The 22,495-nt window shown below is 61.6% G+C and overlaps 2 protein-coding genes and 3 long non-coding RNA genes across 11 annotated transcripts; 2 read left to right on the forward strand and 3 right to left on the reverse strand.

Annotated features, from left to right (window-relative positions):
* Positions 1-260: 260 nt before the first annotated feature.
* On the forward strand, positions 261-11,084 carry LOC103818439 (long-chain fatty acid transport protein 2-like). The gene is made up of 11 exons (XM_050984859.1): positions 261-302; positions 497-542; positions 2,519-2,728; positions 4,275-4,433; positions 5,711-5,835; positions 5,919-6,113; positions 7,622-7,712; positions 7,820-8,018; positions 8,401-8,498; positions 8,977-9,107; positions 10,817-11,084. Exons 1-11 carry the CDS (start codon positions 261-263, stop codon positions 10,991-10,993), a joined length of 1,473 nt encoding a protein of 490 aa, XP_050840816.1. The 3' UTR covers positions 10,994-11,084.
* On the forward strand, positions 745-1,524 carry LOC127060704 (uncharacterized). Its single transcript, XR_007780008.1, has 3 exons — positions 745-907; positions 1,167-1,349; positions 1,479-1,524. It is a non-coding gene; the product is annotated as an uncharacterized LOC127060704 (long non-coding RNA).
* On the reverse strand, positions 1,973-2,491 carry LOC127060702 (uncharacterized). Its single transcript, XR_007780004.1, has 3 exons — positions 2,356-2,491; positions 2,280-2,317; positions 1,973-2,053 (listed from the first exon to the last, which is right to left on the reverse strand). It is a non-coding gene; the product is annotated as an uncharacterized LOC127060702 (long non-coding RNA).
* LOC127060685 (uncharacterized) lies at positions 9,115-10,810 on the reverse strand. Of its 3 annotated transcripts, none has more exons than XR_007779959.1 (3): positions 10,709-10,810; positions 10,490-10,609; positions 9,115-10,409 (listed from the first exon to the last, which is right to left on the reverse strand). It is a non-coding gene; the product is annotated as an uncharacterized LOC127060685 (long non-coding RNA). The 3 variants fall into 3 exon arrangements; XR_007779958.1 differs by having other exon boundaries at positions 9,115-10,449; positions 10,530-10,609; positions 10,669-10,810; XR_007779957.1 differs by having other exon boundaries at positions 10,669-10,810.
* Positions 11,085-12,654: 1,570 nt separating the features above from the next.
* On the reverse strand, positions 12,655-21,221 carry THAP7 (THAP domain containing 7). Of its 5 annotated transcripts, XM_050984407.1 has the most exons (5): positions 21,175-21,215; positions 20,781-20,860; positions 16,913-17,068; positions 14,928-15,056; positions 12,655-13,232 (listed from the first exon to the last, which is right to left on the reverse strand). In XM_050984407.1, exons 2-5 carry the CDS (start codon positions 20,858-20,860, stop codon positions 12,692-12,694), a joined length of 906 nt encoding a protein of 301 aa, XP_050840364.1. In that variant the 5' UTR covers positions 21,175-21,215; the 3' UTR covers positions 12,655-12,691. The 5 variants fall into 5 exon arrangements, 1 of the variants encoding a protein (XP_050840364.1); XR_007779804.1 differs by lacking the exons at positions 12,655-13,232; positions 14,928-15,056; positions 16,913-17,068 and adding exons at positions 20,080-20,100; positions 20,212-20,244 and having other exon boundaries at positions 20,465-20,860; positions 21,175-21,221; XR_007779807.1 differs by lacking the exons at positions 12,655-13,232; positions 14,928-15,056; positions 16,913-17,068 and adding an exon at positions 20,278-20,319 and having other exon boundaries at positions 20,599-20,860; positions 21,175-21,221.
* Between the last annotated feature and the right edge of the window lie 1,274 nt (positions 21,222-22,495).

Raw genomic sequence — 22,495 nt, forward strand, 5'->3', positions numbered from 1 at the left:
GGGCCACCAGGGTCACCGTGGTGCTGGCCAGCCCTGGTGAGAGGGGACAATGTGGGGTTTGTGGCCACCAGGGTCACCGTGGTGCTGGCCAGCCCTGGTGAGAGGGGACAGTGAGGGGTTTGTGGCCACCAGGGTCACCGTGGTGCTGGCCAGCCCTGGTGAGAGGGGACAGTGAGGTGTTCCGGGGGGGTTTGTGGCCACCAAGGCCACCGTGGTGCTGGCCAGCCCTGGTGAGAGGGGACACTGCAGTGTTTGGAGGGATGTGGGGACGTGAGGGGCTGGTGGCCACCAAGGCCACCGTGGTTAGAGGGGACAATGTGGCATTTGAGGGGGTTTAGGGACATGAGGGGTTTGTGGCCACCAAGGCCACCCTGTGGTCCTTGCCAGCCCTGGTGAGAGGGGACAGTGCAGTGTTTGGGGATGTGAGGGGCTTGTGGCCACCAAGGCCACCGTGGTGCTGGCCAGCCCTGGTGAGAGGGGACAGTGAGGTGTTCAGGGGGGGCTTGTGGCCACCAAGGCCACCGTGGTGCTGGCCAGCCCTGGTGAGTGCACATGGGGTGAGGGGGTTTGCATGGGTGTCACTGTCCCTGTCCCTGTCCCTGTCCCTGGGTGTCACCCCCAGGTGCTCCCACAGGATTGGGGCTCCCTTGGGGGTGACCCTGTTTGGGATCCCTGAGGGGGCCTGGCTGGCCGGGAACCCCTTTGGGCTGATCGGGGTCTGGGGGGTGGTCTGGGGGGTCACAGGACCCTCTTTGGGGTGCTCGGGGTGTGGGGGGTGTCAAGGATCCCCTTTGGGGTGCTCGTGGTCTGTGGGGTGTCTGTGGGGTCACAGGACCCCCTTTTGGGGTGCTCGGGAGGTCTGTGAGGGGTCTGGGGTGTCAAGGACCCCTTTTGGGGTTCTCTGGAGGTCTGTGAGGGGTCTGGGGGGGATCAAGGATCCCCTTTGGGGGGCTCAGGGCCTCCTTGGACAGGTTTGGGGTGTCTGGGGGGGTCACAGGACCCCCTTTGGGGTGCTCTGGGTCTGTGGGGTGTCTGGGGGGGTCACAGGACCCCTTTGGGGTGCTCGGGGTGGGGGGAAGTCTGGGGTGTCAAGGATCCCCTTTTGGGGTGCTCTGGGTCTGTGGGGTGTCTGGGGGGTCAAGGACCCCTTTTGGGGTTCTCTGGAGGTCTGTGAGGGGTCTGGGGGGGATCAAGGATCCCCTTTGGGGGGCTCAGGGCCTCCTTGAACAGGTTTGGGGTGTCTGAGGGTTACAGGACCCCTTTGGGGTGCTCTGGGAGCCCCTCGGGGAGGTTTGGGGTGCTCAGAGAGTTCAGGGAGCCCTTTTGAGGTGCTCTGGGTGCCCCTGGAGGTTTCTGGGGGGTCAGGGAGCCCTTTTGGGGTGCTCTTGGTGCCCCTCGGGGTTTTGGGGGTTTTTGGGGTGCTTAGGGTGCGCCTCGGGGTTTTTGGGGTGCTCAGGGCGCCCCTCTGGGTTTTGGAGGTTTTTGGGGGGTCAGGGAGCCCTTTTGGGGTGCTCTGGGTGCCCCCCAGGCTCCTACAGAGAACCTGCTGGGTGCCCGGGGCCCTTGGGTGCCCCTCCTGGGTTCTTGGGGTGCCCCCAGCCCCAGGGCTCACATTTGGGGTGGGTCTGGTGCCCACCTGGGCAGGTGCCCACTTGGGATTCCAGGGGTGCCCCCATGGACCTGCACCCACCCATTCCTGGTGTGCCCACCTGGGCAGGTGCCCACTTGGGGGTACCTTGAGGTGCCCACCTAGGGGTCTCAGACCCCCACCCATCCTGGGTGTGCCCACCTGACCAGGTGCCCATTTGGGGATACATGGGATGCCCACCTAGGAACCTTGGACCCTCACCCATGATTGTGGGGGTGCCCACCTGCCCAGGTGCCCATTTGGGACTCCAGCTGTGCCCAGGTGCCCATTTGGGACTCCAGCCGTGCCCACCTGCCCAGGTGCCCATTTGGGACTCCAGCCATGCCCACCTGCCCAGGTGCCCATTTGGGATTCCAGCCGTGCCCACCTGCCCAGGTGCCCATTTGGGACTCCAGCCGTGCCCACCTGCCCAGGTGCCCATTTGGGACTCCAGCCATGCCCACCTGCCCAGGTGCCATTTGGGATTCAGCCATGCCCACCTGCCCAGGTGCCCATTTGGGACTCCAGCCATGCCCACCTGACCAGGTGCCCATTTGGGACTCCAGCCATGCCCACCTGACCAGGTGCCCATTTGGGATTCAGGCCATGCCCACCTGCCCAGGTGCCCATTTGGGATTCAGGCCATGCCCACCTGCCCAGGTGCCCATTTGGGATTCAGGCCATGCCCACCTGCCCAGGTGCCCATTTGGGATTCCAGCCGTGCCCACCTGCCCAGGTGCCCATTTGGGACTCCAGCCGTGCCCACCTGCCCAGGTGCCCATTTGGGACTCCAGCCATGCCCACCTGCCCAGGTGCCCATTTGGGACTCCAGCCGTGCCCACCTGCCCAGGTGCCCGGTCAGGCTCACCCCCGTGTCCGTGTGTCCCGCAGAGCTCTGCCAGGCTGTGGAGGAGGTCCTGCCCGACCTGCGGCACGACGGCGTCTCCGTGTTCTACCTGAGCGCGGCGTCGCCCACGGCAGGTGTGGAGGCGCTGCTGCCCGCCATCGAGGCCGCCCCCGCCGAGCCGCCGCCCGCCGGGCACCGCGCTGGCATCAGCGCCAACTCCAAGGCCATGTACATCTACACCTCGGGCACCACAGGTGAGTTGGGGCTCTGGGGGCGTGGGCACCTTGGGGGGCTTCCTGGACCATCGTGGGTCCACCTGAGCCAGGTGTGTCCTGGCTGTGTCCACATGGGCAGCTTAGAGAGGGCATGGGGGGCTTCATCCAGCCCTGACCATGGTGGGTTCACCTGGGCCAGGTGTGCCCTGGCTGTGTCCCATGGGCAGGTTGGAGGGGCTTGGAGGGCTTCCTGGACCGTGGTGGGTCTACCTGGGCCAGGTGTGTCCCAGCCGTGTCCATGTGGGTCAGTCAGCATTGCTGGAAAGGGTCTTGGGGGTCTTTCCGCTACCTTGACCATGGCGGGCCCACCTGTGCCAGGTGTGTCCTGGCTGTGTCCACACATGGGCAGGTAAGCGTTGGAGGAGTCTTGGGGAGCTTCATCCAGCCCTGACCATGGTGGGTTCACCTGGGCCAGGTGTGTCCTGGCTGTGTCCCCGTGGGCAGCTTGGAGGACCTTGGGGAGCTACCTGGACCATGGTGGGTCTACCTGGGCCAGGTGTGTCCTGGCCGTGTCCATGCAGGCAGGTCAGCATTGAAGGGGTCTTGAGGGGCTTTCTCCAGCCCTGACCGTGGCAGGTCCACCTGAGCCAGGTGTGTCCACACATGGGCAGCTTGGAGGGGCTTGGGGGGCTTCCTGGACCATGGTGGGTTCACCTGAGCCAGGTGGGTGCTGTGTCAGGTGTGTCCCGTGCCCGTGGGAGGGTTGGGCATCACCCCTTGGATGAACCCGGACCAGGTTCCTCACGGTTCCTCCAACAGGGGACAAAGAGCCCCAGCTGCAGAGACCCCCCAGGACCCCCCAGGAGCCTCCAGGACCCCCAGGACCCCCCAGTGCTACCCAAGGAACCTCCAGGACCCCCCAGTGCCATCCCAGGACCCCCAGGACCCCACAGTGCCACTCCAGGACCCTCCAGTGCCACCCCCAGGACCCTCCAGGACCCCCCAGTGCCACCCCAGGACCCCCAGGACCTCCTAGGAGCCCCCAGTGCCACCCCAGGACCCCAAGGACCCCCAGTGCCACCTCAGGACATCCCAGTGCCACCCAAAGACCCCCAGTGCCACCCCAGGACCCCCAGGACCCCCCAGTGCCACCCCAGGAACCCCAGTGCCACCCCAGGACACCCAGGACCCCCCAGTGCCACCCCAGGAACCCCAGTGCCACCCCAAGACCCCCAGTGCCACCCCAGGACCCCCAGGACCCCCCAGTGCCACCCCAGGACATCCCAGTGCCACCCCAGGAACCCCAGTGCCACCCCAGGACACCCAGGACCCCCCAGTGCCACCCCAGGACCCCCAGTGGCACCCCAGGACCCTCCAGGATCCCTCAGTGCCACCTCAGGACCCCCAGGACCCTCCAGGACCTCCCAGTGCCACCCCAGGACCCCCAGGACCCTCCAGGACCTCCCAGTGCCACCCCAGGACCCCCAGGACCTCCTAGACCCCCCAGTGCCACCCCAGGACCCCCCGGACCCCCAGTGCCACCCCAGGAGGGCGCGTGGTGCCAGCCGGGCCGTTGTCCCCGCAGGGCTGCCCAAGGCCGCGGTGATCACGGAGCTGAAGATGATGATGGTGGCCAGCCTGGCACGGATCTGCGGGCTGCGGCCCGACGACGTCGTCTACACCACGCTGCCACTCTACCACTCAGCCGGGCTCCTGGTGGGGCTGGGAGGGTGCCTGGACGTGGGTACGGACACGGAGAGACGGACAGACGGACGGCATGGCATGGATGTATGGATGGATGGATGGATGGATGGATGGATGGATGGATGATGCATGGATGGATGGATGGATGGATGGATGGATGATGGATGGATGGATGATGGATGGATGGATGGATGGATGGATGGATGGATGGATGGATGGATGGATGGATGGATGGATGGATGGATGGATGGATGGATGGATGGATGGATGGATGGATGGATGGATGGATGGATGGATGGATGGATGGATGGATGGATGGATGGATGGATGGATGGATGGATGGATGGATGGATGGATGAGGATGGATGGATGGATGGATGGATGATGGATGGATGGATGGATGGAGGATGGATGGATGATGGATGGATGGAGGGATGGATGGATGGATGGATGGATGGATGGATGGAGGGATGGATGGATGGATGGATGGATGGATGGAGGATGGATGGATGGATGGATGGATGGATGGATGGATGGATGGAGGATGGATGGATGGATGATGGATGGATGGATGGATGGATGGATGGATGGAGGATGGATGGATGGATGGATGGATGGATGGATGGATGGATGGATGGATGGATGGATGGATGGATGGAGGATGGATGGATGGATGGATGGATGGATGGATGGATGGATGGATGGATGGATGGATGGATGGAGGGATGGATGGATGGATGGATGGATGGATGGATGGATGGATGGATGGATGGATGGATGGATGGATGGATGGATGGATGGATGGATGGATGGATGGATGATGGATGGATGGATGGATGGATGGATGGATGGATGGATGGATGGATGGATGGAGGGATGGATGGATGGATGGATGGATGGATGGATGGATGGATGGATGGATGGATGGATGGATGGATGGATGGATGGATGGATGGATGGATGGAGGGATGATGGATGGATGATGGATGGATGGATGGATGGATGGATGATGGATGGATGGATGATGGATGGATGGATGATGGATGGATGATGGATGGATGGATGGATGATGGATGGATGATGGATGGATGGATGGATGGATGGATGATGGATGGATGGATGATGGATGGATGGATGATGGATGGATGGATGGATGGATGGATGGATGGATGGATGGAGGGAGGGATGGATGGATGATGGATGGATGGATGGATGGATGGATGGATGGATGGATGATGGATGGATGGATGATGGATGGATGGAGACAAGGATAAAAGTGAAGATGGGCTCTGTCACCGTCCCCTGCCATGTCCCCAGGTGCCACCTGCGTCCTGCGCTCCAAGTTCTCGGCCTCCCAGTTCTGGCCCGACTGCCGGCGCTACAACGTCTCCGTCATCCAGTACGTGGGCGAGCTCATGCGCTACCTGTGCAACACGCCCCAGGTGAGGCCCCGCTCTCCCCACCTCCCCCCCGAGGTGTCACCTGTCACACCCCAAGGTGGCCCTGTCCCCGTGTCCCCCCGCAGCGCGCCGACGACCGCGAGCACGGCGTGCGCATGGCGCTGGGCAACGGCATGAGGGCCGAGGTGTGGCGGGAGTTCCTGCGGCGCTTCGGGCCCGTGGCCGTCTGGGAGTTCTACGGCGCCACCGAGGGCAACGCCGGCTTCATCAACTACACCGGCAAGGTGGGCGCCGTGGGCAGGGCCAACCCCTTCATCAAGGTGAGCGCGTCCTCCTCAGACCACTCCAAGGTGGATCCTCAGGTTGGGTTTCAGCCAAGGAAAGGCTTGGTTGAGTCTTGGATGGAGCTCTTGGTGGTGGAGCACATGGTGGCATCTCCATGGAAGGCAACACCATCCATCAGGGTGGGCAGAGTCCCCAGATTGCTGTTTTCACACCCAAAATGAGTCACCTCCAAATGACTGGTCGAGGTTGACCCAACGGTGTTGACGTGCGGGTTTTGGGGTGTCCATGGGGACCTGGTCATCTCCGCGGCCTTTGGTGCCACCTCTCAGCCTTCACCCACCTGTGGAGCTAAAGCTCAAAATCCGATTTTGGAGCAAAAGTTGGGATGGAGAAAAGTTGCAAAAATCAGGTTTTGGACCAAAAATTAGAATGGAGAAAAGTTGCAAAAATCAGATTTTGGACCAAAAGCTTGGAGGGAGCAAAAGCTCCAAAATCAGATTTTGGCCAAAAGTTGGGAATGAGCAAAAACTGCAAAATCAGATTTTGGACCAAAAATTAGGACAGAGCAAAAGCTCAAAATCAGATTTTGGAGCAAAAGCTGGGATGGAGCAAAAGCTGCAAAAATCTGATTTTTTCCCCTTTTTCCCCATGGTGTTGTCCCCCAGCTCCTGGATTTGGAAGGTGCCACCAATGAGTTCATCCACCTTCAGAACGGATGGGATCAAATATTTAAATAACTTAGTTAAATAACTTTAAATCAGATTTAATTTTTGTGATTTCAAGTAAAAAAATTTGAAATTAAAGACAATTAAAAGCAAATGGTTTTTAACACCCAGAATGTCGGGATTGGGGGTGACCAATCCCAGCAGAACACACCGGGAAAGGGAAGGAAGTTCTGGAACTTTCCACGGGAGGGAAATGCTGGAAATTTCCACAGGAAGGAATGTCTGGAAATTTCCATGGGAAGGAAATTCTGGGCATTTCCACTGAAGGAAATTCTGGAAATTTCCATGGAATGAATTCTGGAAATTTCCATGGGAGGAAAATTCTGGAAATTTCCACGGGAAGGAAAATTCCAGAAGAAGGAAATTCTGGAAGTTTCCGTGGGAAAGAAATTCTGGAAATTTCCACAGGAAGGAAAATTCCAGAAGAAGGAAATTCTGGAAGTTTCCATGGGAAGGAAATTTTGGAAATTTCCATGAGAGGGAAATTCTGGGAATTTCCATGGGAAGGAAATTTCCATGGGAGGGAAATTCTGGAAGTTTCCATGGGAAGGAAATTTCCATGTGAAGGAAATTTCCATGGGAGGGAAATTCTGGAAATTTCCACGGGAAGGAAAATTCCAGAAGAAGGAAATTCTGGAAGTTTCCATGGGAAAGAAATTCTGGAAATTTCCATGGGAAGGAAAATTCCAGAAGAAGGAAATCCTGGAAGTTTCCATGGGAAGGAAATTCCGGAATTTTCCACCGGAGGGAAATTCTGGAACTTTCCATGGAGGGCAGTTCCCCTCCCTGTCCCAGCCCGGTTCCTCCCTGCCCTGCAGCTCTTCGCCCCCTTCGAGCTGGTCAGGTACAACGTGGAGCTGGACGAGCCCGTGCGCGACCACCGCGGGCTCTGCATCCCCGCCAAACCCGGTGAGCCGCGCCCAGACCTCCTCCCCACCACGGTGGCCACCAGGAACCCCTGGGAGAAGCCACGGGAAGGGGTTGGGCAACCTCCAACCCTCCTCTTCCTCCGGCAGGTGAGACGGGGCTGCTGGTGATAAAGATCACCAAGAGCGCGCCGTTCCACGGCTACGCCGGCGACGCGCAGAAGACCCAGAAGAAAATCCTGAGGGACGTCTTGGCCAAGGGCGACGCCTTCTTCAACAGCGGCGACCTCCTGGTGATGGACGCCGAGAGGTTCATCTACTTCCAGGACCGCGTCGGCGACACCTTCCGGTAACCGCGGGCGGCCAGGTCCCCCCTTGGTCCAGGGGAGAGATGATGAGGAGGATCTTCATCCACCTTCCGTTAGGCAGGTCGATTATTTTATGATCGATACCAAAATGATTGAGATTGTACTGGAAGAGCAGGAGGAAGGGTTTCACCAGAGGGAGAAGGAGCCATGATCAAATCTGGTGGCTGCTCACCCCAGCTGGGGCTGGGATTGGCCATCGAGTCACAAACGATTCCGCAGCAAACAATTCTCCAGACCACATTCCAAAGCAGCCAAAGGTGGAGAGGCTGAAGGAGCTGCTCAGGAGGAAAGGTCCTGGCAGGAGGATTTCTCCTAAAATACCCCAGCGAGGCCCCTGACGGCCCCGTCCCTTCTCCTCCCCAGCTGGAAGGGGGAGAACGTGGCCACGACGGAGGTGGAGGCCACGCTGGCCTTGGTCAGCTTCATCCAGGAGGTCAACGTCTACGGCGTGGCCGTGCCGGGTGAGTCCCACCAAAATGAGGATCTGGAGGGGGTTGAGGTGGGTGAGGTGTCCCCAGGTGGGGTCTGAGCCACCACCAGGAAGGTTCCAAAGGGGTTTTTTAACACCCAGAGGAGCTCTGAGCACGAAACATCCCCCACAAGCGCCCAAGGGTGGCCCAAAGTGGTGAAAACGGGACTTGGTTGCCCAAAGTGGTGAAAACGGGACTTGGTTGCCCAAAGCGAGTGTCAGGTGCTGGGTTGGGTCCGTGTGGCCACGAAGGAGACAAAAATTGGGAGATTTCACCCCAAAATGGGCACCCGGGATCGTTCTGGGCACCACCAGAACATCTCCACCACCATCCCAAATGGGGACAAACCCACCCAAAACACGATTGGCCACCCAACACCCCCCCCCAATAGCCCAGGGGGCTCCAAGAAGGCCCTGAGGAGATGAGGTCGCCCCAGGTGACCCCAGGTGACGCCAGGTGACGTCGGCAGGGTGCGAGGGCCGCTGTGGCATGGCCGCCGTGCGCCTCAAGGACGGGGCCACCTTCGACGGGGACAAACTCTTCGCCTTCACGCAGGAGACGCTGCCCGCCTACGCCGCCCCCCGCTTCATCCGCATCCAGGTCAGCGCTGGGGGCGGGGCTGGCCTGGGGAGGGGGAGGGGCCAGCACTGGGACGGCCAATCATGGCCAGGTGGAGCCATGGGAGGGTTTGGGTTGGAGAAGGCTTCAGAGTCCATCCAGTTCCATCATGGCCAGGTGGAACCATGGGAGGGTTTGGGTTGGAGAAGGCTTCAGAGTCCATCCAGTTGTGGTCATGGCCAGGTGGAATCATGGAATTTGGGTTGGAGGGGACTTTAGAGCTTCTCCAGTTCCATCCTGGCCAAGTGGAGTCATGGAAGGGTTTGGGTTGGAGGGGACTTCAGAACTCATCCAGATCTGGTCATGGCAGGGTTTGGGTTGGAAGAGGCACTGGAGCTCCTCCAGTTCCATCCTGGCCAGGTGGAGTCTTGGGTTGGAGAAGGCTTCAGAGTTCCTCCAGTTCCATCATGGCAGGACGGAGTAATGGAATGGTTTGGGTTGGGGAAGACTTTGGAGCTCCTCCAGTTCCATCCTGGCCAAGTGGAGTCATGGAAGGGTTTGGGTTGGAGGGGACTTCAGAACTCATCCAGATCTGGTCATGGCCGGGTGGAATCATGGAAGGGTTTGGGTTGAAGGGGAGTTTGGAGCTCATGGAATGGTGGAACTCATGAAATCATGGAAGGGTTTGGGTTGGAGAAGGCTTCAGAGCTCCTCCAGTTCCATCATGGCCGGGTGGAACCATGGCAGGGTTTGGGTTGGAGGGGTCTTCAGAACTCATCCAGATCTGGTCATGGCAGGGTGGAGTCATGGAAGGGTTTGGGTTGGAGAAGACTTCAAAGTTCATCCAGTTCCATCCTGGCCAGGTGGAGTCTTGGGTTGGAGAAGGCTTTAGAGCTCTTCCAGTTCCATCGTGGCTGGGTGGAGTCATGGAATGGTTTGGGTTGGAGGGGAGTTTGGAGCTCATGGAATGGTGGAACTCATGGAGCCATCGAATGGTTTGGGTTGGAAGAGGCACTGGAGCTCCTCCAGTTCCATCATGGCAGGATGCAATCATGGAAGGGTTTGTGTTGCCAACGGGGGTCACCTCATGCCAACGAGAATCACCTGGTGCCAACAGAGGTCACCCTGTGCCAATGGCGGTCACCTGGTGCCAACAAAGGCCACCCTGTATCAACGAGGGTCACCTGGTGCCAATGGGGGTCATTTGGTACCAATAGAGATCCCATGGTGCCAACAGAGGTTACCTGGTGCCAGTGGGGGTCACCTGGTGCCAATGGGGGTCACATTGTCCCAATGAGGGTCACCTGGTGCCAACGGGAGTCACCTGGTGCCAGTGGGGGTCACCTGGTGCCAGTGGGGGTCACATTGTCCCAATGAGGGTCACCTGGTACCAACAGGGGTCACCTGGTGCCAGCAGGGTTCACCTGGTGCCAACGGGGGTCACATTGTCCCAATGAGGGTCACCTGGTGCCAACGGGAGTCACCTGGTGCCAGTCGGGGTCACCTGGTGCCAGTGGGGGTCACATTGTCCCAATGAGGGTCACCTGGTACCAACAGGGGTCACCTGGTGCCAGCAGGGTCACCTGGTGCCAACGGGGGTCACCTGGTGCCAACAAGAATCACCTGGTGCCAACGGGGGTCACCTGGTACCAACAGGGGTCACCCTGTGCCAATGATGGTCACCTGGTGCCAACGGGGGTCACCTGGTGCCAACGGGGGTCACCTGGTGCCACCGATGTCCGTGTCCCCAGGAGGCGCTGGAGGTGACGGGCACCTTCAAGCAGTGCAAGACCCGCCTGGTGCAGGAGGGCTTTGACCCCAGCCTGGTGCGGGACCGGCTGTTCCTGCGCGACCCCGCGCGCCGAGCCTACGTCCCGCTGAGCGCCGCCGCCTTCCGCCTCATCCAGCAGGGGCGGCTGCCGCTCTAATTAGCGACAGCGACTCATTAGGGGCTAATTAAGCACTCGGGGCAGGTCTGGAGCACCTCGGGGCTGCTGGAAATTAAACCATCAATTCACATTTTTGAGTCTTCTTTGGGATTGCGGCGGCTCCTCTGGGGACTCCGCGGTGGCTCCAGGGTGCTGATGGCCCCGAGGTAATTAACAATGGTTAATTAGGGGTTAATTAAGCACTTTGGGGAGGTCTGGAGCACCTCGGGGCTGCTGGAAATTAAACCCTCCATTCCCATTTTTGAGTCTTCTTTGGGATTGCGGCGGCTCCGCGGTGGTCCCAGGGCGCTGATGGTCCTGCAGTAATTAACAACGCCTAATTAGTGGCTAATTAAGCACTCGGGGCAGGTCTGGAGCACCTCGGGGCTGCTGGAAATTAAGCCCTCCGTTCCCATTTTTGAGTTTTCTTTGGGGTTGTAGAGGTTCCTCGGGGCTCCTCGGTGGCTCCAGGGTGCTGATGGCCCCGCGGTAATTAACAACGGCTAATTAGGGGTTAATTAAGCACTTTGGGGAGGTCTGGAGCACCTTGGAGTTGCTGGAAATAAAACTCTTCATTCCCATTTTTGGCTGTCAAAGAATTTGGGGAATTTGGGTCTTTATTGGGATTGCAGCGGCTCCGGGGTGGCCCCAGGGCGCTGATGGCCCCGGGGTAATTAGCAAAGACTAATTAGGGGCTAATCAAGCACTTTGGGGAGGTCTGGAGCACCTTGGGGTTCGTGTTAGCCCAGCCCAAGGCTGGAAATGAAACCCTCCATTCCCATTTTTGAGTTTTCTTTGGGATTGTGGCGGTCCGGGGTGGCCCCAGGGCGCTGATAGCCCCGGAGTAATTAGCAAAGGTTAATTAGGAGCTAATCAGGCACTTTGGAATTGGCGTTAGCCAAAATGAAACCCTTAATTCCCAGTTTTTGAGGTTTTTTGGGATTGTAGCGGCTTCTCCGACGGCTCCTCCGCTGGCCCCAGGGCGCTGACGGCCCCGGGCTAATTAGCAGCGGTTAATTAGTTGTTAATCCCTTCCCGCCGGAGCTCCACCAATCGCACCCGCCGGGCGAAATCTTTGATTTCCAAACCTCCGCGCCACCTCCGAGCCTCGGAGCTCCTCCAAGCCCTCAGCGCCCTCCTCCTCCTCCTCCTCCTCCTCCTCCTCCTCCTCCTCCTCCATCATCTCTGAGCAGCTCCGGGTGCTCCTTGGAGCTCCTCCGCTCTCCTCTCTCCCTGGAGCTCCACGGGCTCCTTGGAGCTCCTCCGCTCTCCTCCCACTGGAGCTCCACGGGCTCCTTGGAGCTCCTCCGCGGCTCAGAGCCCGCTTTCCCTTCCCTCTGCTCCTTGGAGCTCCTCCGCGGACTCCCTGTGCAGCTCCACGGGCTCCTTGGAACTCCTCCGCTCTCCCCTTGCCCTGGAGCTCCACCAGCCGCAGCTCCACGCACTCCTCGGAGCTCCTCCGCGGCTCGGAGCCCGCTCTCCCCTTCCTCTGGAGCTCCACCAGCCGCAGCTCCTCGGCTCGGAGCCGGCTCTCCCCTCCCTCTGTTCCTTGGAGCTCCTCCGCTCTCTCCTCCCACTGGAGCTCCACGGGCTCTCCTTGGAGCTCCTCCGCGGCTCAGAGCCCGCTCTCCCCTTCCCCCGGAGCTCCACCAGCCGCACCCTCAGGGTAAAATCCTTTATTTACAAACCTCCAACTCCTCACCGCCCTCCTCCTCCTCCATCTCCGAGCAGCTCCGGGCGCTCCTTGGAGCTCCTCCGCGCCTCGGGGCCGGCTCTGCGCTCCCTCTGCAGCTCGGCCAGCCGCAGCCGCAGCCGCTGCTCGCGGCGTTTCCCGGCCTGGAGCTGCCTCTGGGCTTTGTCCAGCGCGTCCAGCGCGGCCTCGGCGCGGCGCTTCCAGAGCAGGGCGCTGCCCACCTGGTAGCTGTGCTCGCTCTGGATGTACGAGCCGGCCCGCGGCGGCAGCCGCAGCATGAACAGCGACGGCGACGGCGGCGCCGGGGGTCCCGCGGGGGCCGCGGGGCTCGGGGGGGCTCCCTCGGGCAGGGCCGGAGTGGCGGTGGCCGCCCCGTCGCCCGTGGCCACCAGCAGGGTCTCTGGGATGGAGCCCGAGGGGCCGGGCAGCGCCGGGACCCCGCCGTGGTCGCCGGCCGGGGGCGGGCCGGGGTCTTTGGAGTCCCGCGGGAAGCAGGAGACGTCCGAGGGTAACGGGGGGGGCGGCGGGGCCGGGGGGGGGTCTCGTCTGTGGGGAGAGGGGACAGGGGTCAGCTCGGAGAGACCCCTCCCTAAGTAGTCCCGGAGAGAGCCCCAAAATATCCCTGGAGAGAGCCCCAAAATAGCATCGGAGAGACCCCAAAATATCCTCGGAGAGACCCCCAAAATAGCATCGGGGAGACCCCCCTAAATACCCCTGAACAGACCCCAAAATATCCCTGGAGAGACCCCTAAAACATCCTTGAAGAGACTCCCAAAACATCCCCGGAGAGACCCCCAAAATAGCATCGGGGAGACCCCCCTAAATACCCCTGAACAGACCCCAAAATATCCCTGGAGAGACCCCCCAAAACATCCCTTGAGATACCCCAAAATACCCCCGGAGAGACGCCCCCAAAATAGCCCCGGAGAGACCCCAAAATACCATCGGGGAGACCCCAAAATAGCACCGGAGAGAGCCCCAAAATACTATCGGGGAGACCCTCTAAATAGCCCCGGAGAGAGACCCCAAAATATCCCCGGAGAGATCCAAAATAGCCCCGGAGAGACCCCTCAAATACCCCCGCAGAGACCCCAAAACATCCCAGAGAGACCCCCCAAAATAGCCCCAGAGAGACCCCAAAATAGCCCCGGAGAGAGTCCCCCAAAACATCCCCGAAGAGACCCCCAAAACATCCCCGGAGAGACCCCAAAATATCCCCAGACAGACCCCCAAATATCCCCGGAGACACCCCCAAAATAGCGTCGGGGAGACCCCCAAAACAGCTCTGGAGAGAGCCCCAAAATATCCCTGAAGAGACCCCAAAACATCCCCGGAGAGACCCAAAATAGCCCCAGACAGACCCCCCCAAACACCCCCGGAGAGACCCCAAAATATCCCTGAAGAGACCCCAAAACATCCCCGGAGAGACCCCAAAATATCCCTGAAGAGACCCCCCAAATAGCCCCAGAGAGACCCCAAAATACCCGCAGAGAGACCCCAAAACAGCCCCGGAGAGACCCCCCAAATATCCCTGGAGAGACCCCCAAATATCCCTGGAGAGACCCCCCAAAACATCCCCGGAGAGACCCCCCAAATACCCCCAGAGAGACCCCAAAACATCCCCGGGGAGACCCCCAAATACCCCCGGAGGGACCCCAAATCCCCTCGGAGAGACCCCCAAAACACCCCCAGAGCATCCCGAGGGTCCCGGGATGGGAGGGGTCAGGGGGAATTGGGGAGGGTCCCGGGGGTGGGAGGGGACGTGGAATTGGGAAGGGGGTCCCACGGGTCAGAAAGGTCAGGGGGAATTGGGGAGGGGGTCCCGGGGGTGGGAGGGGTCAGGGGGAATTGGGGGAGGGTCCCAGGGGTGGAGGGGTCAGTGGGAATTGGGGGGGGGGGGTCCTGGGAGAGGTTGGTGAGGGATGGGGGGGGGGGGCTAGGAGGGATTTTGGGGAGGGGGTCGGGGGAAATGGGGGTGAGATGGTGGGGAGGGGTCTGGGGGAAATGGGGAGGGGGTCCGGCGGTGGGAGGGGTCTGGGGGTTTCGGGGGTCCGGGGAAAATGAGGAGGGGTCCCAGGGGTGGGGGGAGGTCCCAGGGATGGGAGGGGTCTGGGGGTCCCGCAGGGAAGGGGCGGCTCTGGCTGTACTGGGCTGAACTGGGGAGCCCCCAGACCCCCCAAATCCCCCCCAAATCCCCCCCAAGACCCCCCAAAATCCCCCCCAGACCCCCCCCCCGCTCACCTCCACCTGCGGGCGCCCCGCGGGGGTCTCGGGGGGTCGCGCTCCGGGGGGGGTTTGGGCCGGGGGGGCCGCGCGGGGCCGGGGGCGAACACGGTGGGCACGGCCCCTTCCTTCAGGCGGTGGTAGCCACTGGGGGGGGGGGAACGGGGGGGTCAGGGGGACCCCGAAACACCTGGGGGACCCCAAAAATACCTGGGGGGGTCAGGGGCATCCCGAAAATAACGGGGGGGGGGCCACCCCAAAAATATGGGGGGGTTCAGGGGCACCTCAAAAATACCTGGGGGGCACCCCGAAAATATGGGGGCATCAGGGGCACCCCGAAAATACTCGGGGGGGGGCACCCCAAAAATACCTGGGAGGTCAGGGGCACCCCAAAACACCCGGGGGGGACCCTAAAACACCTGGGGGGTCAGGGGCACCCCAAAACACCTGGGGGGGACCCTAAAACACCTGGGGGGTCAGGGGCACCCCAAAACACCTGGGGGGCACCCCAAAAATACCTGGGGGGGGTCAGGGGGATGCCAAAAACGGGGGGGGGGGGGGGGCAAAATCCTGGGGGGGAGCCCAGAAACAGGAGGTGACCCCAACACCTGGGGGGGTCCTGGAATACCTGGGGTGACCCCAACACCTGGGGGGGTCCTGGAATACCTGGGGTGACCCCAACACCTGGGGGGCCCCCACACCTTGGAGGAGAACCTGAAACACCTGGGGGTCCTCCTCACCTGCAGCCCCCCAAACTCACCTGCAGCACCCCCAGGGCTCACCTGTAGCCCATTCACCTGCAGCCCCCAGGACACACCTGGAGCCCCAGGCTCACCTGTATCTCCTGGACACACCTGTGTGTCACCTGGATACACCTGTGTCACCTGGACACACCTCTGTCACCTGGCTCACCTGTATCACCTGGCTCACCTGTAACACCTGGACACACCTGTCTCACTTTGACACACTGTAACACCTGAACACACCTGTATCACCTAGATCACCTGTAACACCTGAACACACCTGTGACACCTGAACCCACCTGTCACATGGTCACCTGTCACCGGACACACCTCGTCACGTGCTCACCTGTGTCACCTGGCTCACCTGTAACACCTGGACACACCTGTCTCCCTTTGACACACTGTAACACCTGAACACACCTGTGTCACCTGGCTCACCTGTAACACCTGAACACACCTGTATCACCTGGCTCACCTGTAACACCTGAACACACCTGTAACACCTGAACACACCTGTGTCACCTGGACCCACCTGTAACACTGGTTTCACCTGTAGCCCACCCCAGCCTCACATGCAGCCCCTCCCCCCACCCCCCCCAGCTCACCTGTATCCTTGGCTGTACTCCCAGGACACACCTGTACACACCTGTACGCCCACCATACACACCTGTACACACCTGTACACACCTGTACCCACCTGTACCCATCTGTGCCCACACCTGTACACGCCTGTACACACCTGTACACACCTGTCCACACCTGTACACACCCGTACACACCTATACACACCTGTACCCACCTGTACACACCTGTACACACCCATACACACCCGTACACACCCGTACACACCTGTACACACCCATACACACCCGTACACATCTGTACACACCTGTACACACCCGTACACACCTGTACACACCTGTTATCACACCTGTACACACCTGTAATCACACCCGTACACACCCGTACACACCTGTACACACCTGTAATCACACCTGTACACACCCGTACACACCTGTACACACCTGTACACACCCATACACACCCATACACACCTGTACACACCTGTCCACACCTGTTATCACACCTGTACCCACCTGTAGCCCACCAGCTCGAAGCAGGACCGTTCGAAGTGCTGCGAGCAGAAGTAGATGTATTTGGAGCTCACCTGAGCACACCTGTACACACCTGTACACACCCGTACACACCCATACACACCTGTACACACCTGTCCACACCTGTTATCACACCTGCACTCACCTGTAGCCCACCAGCTTGAAGCAGGACCGTTCGAAGTGCTGCGAGCAGAAGTAGATGTATTTGGAGCTGGGGTCCCAGCGCCCCCCCCCGGCCGGGTCCCGCCGCCGGCTGTTCTCCAACCACTGCGCCCGACGGGGGTCGTCCCGCCGCGGCAGCCTGGGGACACCAATGGGGACAGGGACAGTGGGGACATTAACGGGGACGTTGGGGACACTGAGGGGACATGGGGACGTTGGGGACACTGTATGGGGACAGCAATGGGGACAGCAATGGGGACACTGCCACTGCGCCCGCCGGGGGTCGTCCCGCCGCGGCAGCCTGGGGACACCAATGGGGACATTGGGGACATCAGTGGGGACATGGGGACACTGAGGGGACATTGGGGACAGCAATGGGGACACTGCCACTGCGCCCGCCGGGGGTCGTCCCGCCGCGGCAGCCTGGGGACACCAGGGACATCAGTGGGGACGTGGGGACATTGGGGACACTGAGGGGACATGGGGACACTGAGGGGACACTGCCACTGCGCCCGCCGGGGGTCGTCCCGCCGCAGCAGCCTGGTGACACCAATGGGGACATCAATGGGGACATCAATGGGGACATTGGGGAGAGCACTGAGGGGACACTGCCACTGCACCCGCCAGGGGTCGTCCCGCCGCGGCAGCCTGGGGACACCAATGGGGACCTGGGGACAGGGACAGGGACATTGGGGACATTAATGGGGTCGTTGGGGACACTGAGGGGACATAGGGACATTGGGGACACTGAGGGGACACTGTCACTGCGCCCATTGGGGGTCGTCCCGCCGCGGCAGCCTGGGGACAGCAGGGACATTGGGGACATTAACAGGGACATTGGGGACGTGGGGACACTGAGGGGACATGGGGACATTGGGGACAGCAATGGGGACAGCAATGGGGACACTGCCACAACGCCCGCCAGGGGTTGTCCTGCTGCGGCAGCCTGGGGACAGGAACAGGGACAGCAGTGGGGACACTGGGGACATGGGGACACTGAGGGGACATGGGGACATTGGGGATGCTGTATGGGGACAGCAATGGGGACAGCAATGGGGACACTGTCACTGCACCCGCCAGGGGTCGTCCCGCCGCAGCAGCCTGGGGACAAGGGGGACATCGGGAGCACTGGGGACATTGGGGACTGCGCCCGGCGGGGGCAGCGTGGGGACAGCGACACTTGGGACACTGGAGACACTGAGGGGACACTGAGGGGACACTGAGGACACTGAAGGGACACTGAGGGGACATTGACAGGACATTGGGGACACTGAGGGGACACTGAGGACCTTGTATGGGGACATGGGGGACATTGGGGACAGGGACACAAGGACGGGGTACACGGGGGGGTGAGGGGACACGAGAGGGCGGGGACATGGGGGGACATGGGATGGGGGACACAGATGATGGCTGACAGGTCACACACAGGTGACACAAATGACACAGGTGACAGAAATGACACACAGGTGACAGAGGCGACACAGATGACACAGACCACACGTTGCACAGGTCACAAAGGTGACACACAGGTGACACACTGTGACACAGGTGACCCAGGTGACACACAGATGACACACAGGTGACACAGGTCACAAAGGTGACACAGGTGACACGGGTGACAGAGGTCACACACAGGTGACACAGTGACACACACAGGTGGCACAGCTGAGCCGTGAGGGCTGAACCTTCCCCTCCCCCATGCACCTGGGAATGGAATGGTCCGGCCGGGCCCTTACAGGGGGACAGGGCTGAACCATCCCTCCAACAGGGGGGGGGACAGACACACCTGGGACACCCTGGGACAGTCCATTCCTGAGCGGGGGTGACACCTGGGACACCGTGGGACAGCCCATTCCTGGGGGTGGGGGGAGTGACACCTGGGACAGCCCATTCCCGAGGCGGGGGATGACATCTGGGACATCCCATTCCTGAGCGGGGGGGTGACACCTGGGATAGTCTATTCCTGAGGGGGGGGGGGAAGTGACAGCTGGAACAGTCCATTCCTGGGGGGGGGGTGACACCTGGGACAGTCCATTCCTGAGTGGGGGTGACACCTGGGACAGTCCATTCCTGAGGGGGGGTGACGCCTCGGACAGCCCATTCCTAAGGGGGGGTGACACCTGGTACACCTGGGACAGCCCATTCCTGAACGGGGGTGACACCTGGGACAGCCCCGCTACCCTGACCGCCCATTCCTGAGAGGGGGTGACGCCTGGGACAGCCCCATTCCTGGGGGGGGTGACACCTGGTACACCTGGGACAGCCCATTCCTGAACGGGGGTGACACCTGGGACAGTCCATTCCTGAGGGGGGGTGACACCTGGGCCACCTGGGACAGCCCATTCCTGAGAGGGGGGGAGGTGACACCTGGGACACCTGGGACAGTCCATTCCTGAGCGGGGGTGACACCTGGCACACCTGGTGACAGTCCATTTCCTGAGGGGGGGGGTGACACCTGGGACAGTCCATTCCTGAGGGGCGGTGACAACCTGGGACAGTCCATCCTGAGCGGGGTTGACACCTGGGACACCTGGGACAGTCCATTCCTGAGGGGGGGTGACACCTGGGACAGTCCATTCCTGAGGGGGGGTGACACCTGGACACCTGGGACAGTCCATTCCTGAGGGGGGTTGACACCTGGACAGTCCATTCCTGAGCGGGGTGTGACACCTGGCACACCTGGGACGTCCATTTCTGAGGGGGGGGTAGGGGGGGTGACACCTGGACAGCCCATTCCTGAGCGGGGGTGACACCTGGGACAGTCCATTCCTGAGGGGGGTGACACCTGGGACACCTGGGACAGTCCATTCCTGAGAGGGGGGAGGTGACACCTGGACAGTCCATTCCTGAGCGGGGGTGACACTGGCACACCTGGGACAGTCCATTTCTGAGGGGGGGGGTGACACCTGGGACAGGCCCATTCCTGAGGGGGGTGACACCTGGGACAGTCCATTCCTGAGCGGGGGTGACACCTGGGACACCTGGGACAGTCCATTCCTGAGGGGGGGTGACACCTGGGACAGCCCATTCCTGAGGGGGGGTGACACCTGGGACACCTGGGACAGTCCATTCCTGAGCGGGGGTGACACCTGGGACAGTCCATTCCTGAGCGGGGGTGACACCTGGCACACCTGGACAGTCCATTTCTGAGGGGGGGGGGGGGGGTGACACCTGGGACAAGCCCATTCCTGAGGGGGGTGACACCTGGGACAGTCCATTCCTGAGGGGGGGTGACACCTGGGGACACCTGGGACAGTCCATTCCTGAGGGGGGTGATGACACCTGGGACAGTCCATTCCTGAGCGGGGGTGACACCTGGGACAGCCCATTCCTGAGGGGGGGTGACACCTGGTACACCTGGGACAGCCCATTCCTGAGCGGGGGTGACACCTGGGACAGCCCATTCCTAAGGGGGGGTGACACCTGGTACACCTGGGACAGCCCATTCCTGAGCGGGGGTGACACCTGGGACAGCCCATTCCTGAGGGGGGGTGACACCTGGGACAGTCCATTCCTGAGGGGGGGGGGGTGACACCTGGGACAGCCCATTCCTGAGGGGGGGGGTGACACCTGGGACAGTCCATTCCTGAGCGGGGGTGACACCTGGGACAGCCCATTCCTGAGGGGGGGTGACACCTGGGACAGTCCATTCCTGAGCGGGGGTGACACCTGGGACAGCCCATTCCTGAGGGGGGGTGACACCTGGGACAGTCCATTCCCGAGGGGGGCGGAGTGCCGGCGGTGCCAGCCGCTGCCAAGGGGAGGTGCCAGCGGTGACAGGAAGGCGGACACGGTGGCAGCGGGGGCTCGGCGGGGCGGGGGTGTCCCTGCCCTCCCCGGGGGTCGCTCACCGGTGGAAGGAGATGCCTCTGCCGCGCGTGTCGCGGGTGTCGCGGGTGCAGCAGCCGGCGGCGGAGCAGTGCCGGGGCATCTGCGGGTACAGGGGTGTCACTGGGCCCCCCAGAACCCCGGGACACCCCGAATCCCCCCGGTGTCACCCCCGAACCCCCCCGGTGTCACCCCCGAGCCCCCCCGGCCCCTCCCGCCGTCAGCGCGGCCCTGCCCCCCCCACTCCTCACGCAGGGCCTGCCCCGCTCCCCGCTCCCAACGGGCCTGACATCCCCCCATAACGGCCTGACCCGCCTCCGCGCGGCCCCTCCCGCCCCGTTCGGCCGCTTTTTCCCGCTTTTTGCCCGTTTTTCCCCGGTTTTGCCCCGTTTTTCCCCCCCCCTTTCCCGGCCCCACCTCGGCGCTCCCATCCCGCCGCCGCCGCGGCCTCCCGGAAGTCTCGCGAGAACTCGCTGGGGCAGCGAGAACGGCGCCCGCCGGCTGAGGCCGTGCCTAATTTGCATGCCGATCTGTGATTGGTCTAATGAGCCGCACCCCCGCCTCATTAGCTATGCAAGCCCCGCCCCTCTCCGCTGCACTTTCGCGCGCTCTCCCGACGGCTTTTGGGGGGATTTGGGGGATTTTGGGGATTTTTGGGGATTTTTGGGGTCTTTTGGGGGGTTTCACCGCCTCAGTTGGGATAAAAGGGTCTTTCCCACCCCCCGAACAGACTGTGGAGGGTTTGGAGAAATCGCGGGGTTTTATTGGGGGGTTTCAGCCCCCACAAAAAGGATAACGATAGTTTTGGGGTGACCCAGCGGATTTTGGGGTCACCTGGGGGATTTGGGGGGATTTCAATCCCCCAGTTGGAATAAAAAGGGTCTTGCCCACCCCCCCCGAGCAGACTGGGGGGTTTGGAGAGATCCTGGGGGATTTCAGCCCCCCCAATCAAAGTATAGACGTTTTTGGGGTGTCCCAGCAGATTTTGGGGGATTTCACCCCAAAAGATGGCGCAGAGTTGGTTTTGAGGTCCCAACCCCCCATTTTGGGGTCTCTGAGCCTCTCCAGACTCCGGAATGTTTTAATCCCCCCCAAACTCAACACGGGCCTCCCCAAAAGGGGTTGGGGGTGGTCCCAACCCCCCCCGACCCCAAATCCCTTCTTGGGGGCGCGGCCCCCCCGGTTTTGGGATCCCCTCCGGTTTTGGGGTCCCCCCCGGTTTTGGGGTGCCCCCCCCCGGTTTTGGGGTCCCCCCCCCGGTTTTGGGGTCCCTCTGGAGGCGCCCCAATGTCTTTGGGGACCCCAGCCCCAAATCCCCCCGGGGGGTTTCGGGTTCAGGGTCAGGGTCGGGGTTTTGGGGTCGGGGGGTTCAGGGGGTGGGCCCAGCGCTGGGGGCGGGGCCTGGGTGGGCGTGGCCGCTGTCGCTGTCGCTGTCGCTGTCGCTGTCGCTGTCGCTGTCGCGCAGCATCCGCCGCACGGTGCGGGACAGGTTCATGGGGTCACACCTGGGGGGGACGGGGTCAGACCCACAGAGACCCCACAGGGACCCCACTGACCCCATAGGGACCCCGAAAACCCCACAGACCCCATAGAGACCCCAATATCCCATAGAGACCCCCACTGACCCCATAGATCCCATAGAGACCCACTGACACCCCATAGGGACCCCGAAAACCCCACAGAGACCCCACAGACCCCATAGGGAGCTCCAATATCCCAGAGACCCCACTGACCCCAC

Source organism: Serinus canaria, chromosome 25, assembly GCF_022539315.1.
Source record: "Serinus canaria isolate serCan28SL12 chromosome 25, serCan2020, whole genome shotgun sequence".
Classification (NCBI taxonomy): domain Eukaryota; kingdom Metazoa; phylum Chordata; class Aves; order Passeriformes; family Fringillidae; genus Serinus; species Serinus canaria.

What these genes read in the sequence shown, in the direction of transcription:
- LOC103818439 (XM_050984859.1), top strand. Translation starts at nt 261, where the DNA reads ATGTGGGGACGTGAGGGGCTGGTGGCCACCAAGGCCACCGTG. An exon ending in CTACACCTCGGGCACCACAG is followed by an intron (nt 2,729 to 4,274) that starts GTGAGTTGGGGC and finishes TTGTCCCCGCAG; the next exon opens with GGCTGCCCAAGGCCGCGGTG. An exon ending in CGCGTCGGCGACACCTTCCG is followed by an intron (nt 8,019 to 8,400) that starts GTAACCGCGGGC and finishes TCTCCTCCCCAG; the next exon opens with CTGGAAGGGGGAGAACGTGG.
- THAP7 (XM_050984407.1), bottom strand. Translation starts at nt 20,860, where the DNA reads ATGCCCCGGCACTGCTCCGCCGCCGGCTGCTGCACCCGCGACACCCGC. An exon ending in AGAGGCATCTCCTTCCACCG is followed by an intron (nt 17,069 to 20,780) that starts GTGAGCGACCCC and finishes TGGTGTCCCCAG; the next exon opens with GCTGCCGCGGCGGGACGACC. An exon ending in CGGGGCGCCCGCAGGTGGAG is followed by an intron (nt 13,233 to 14,927) that starts GTGAGCGGGGGG and finishes CTCTCCCCACAG; the next exon opens with ACGAGACCCCCCCCCGGCCC.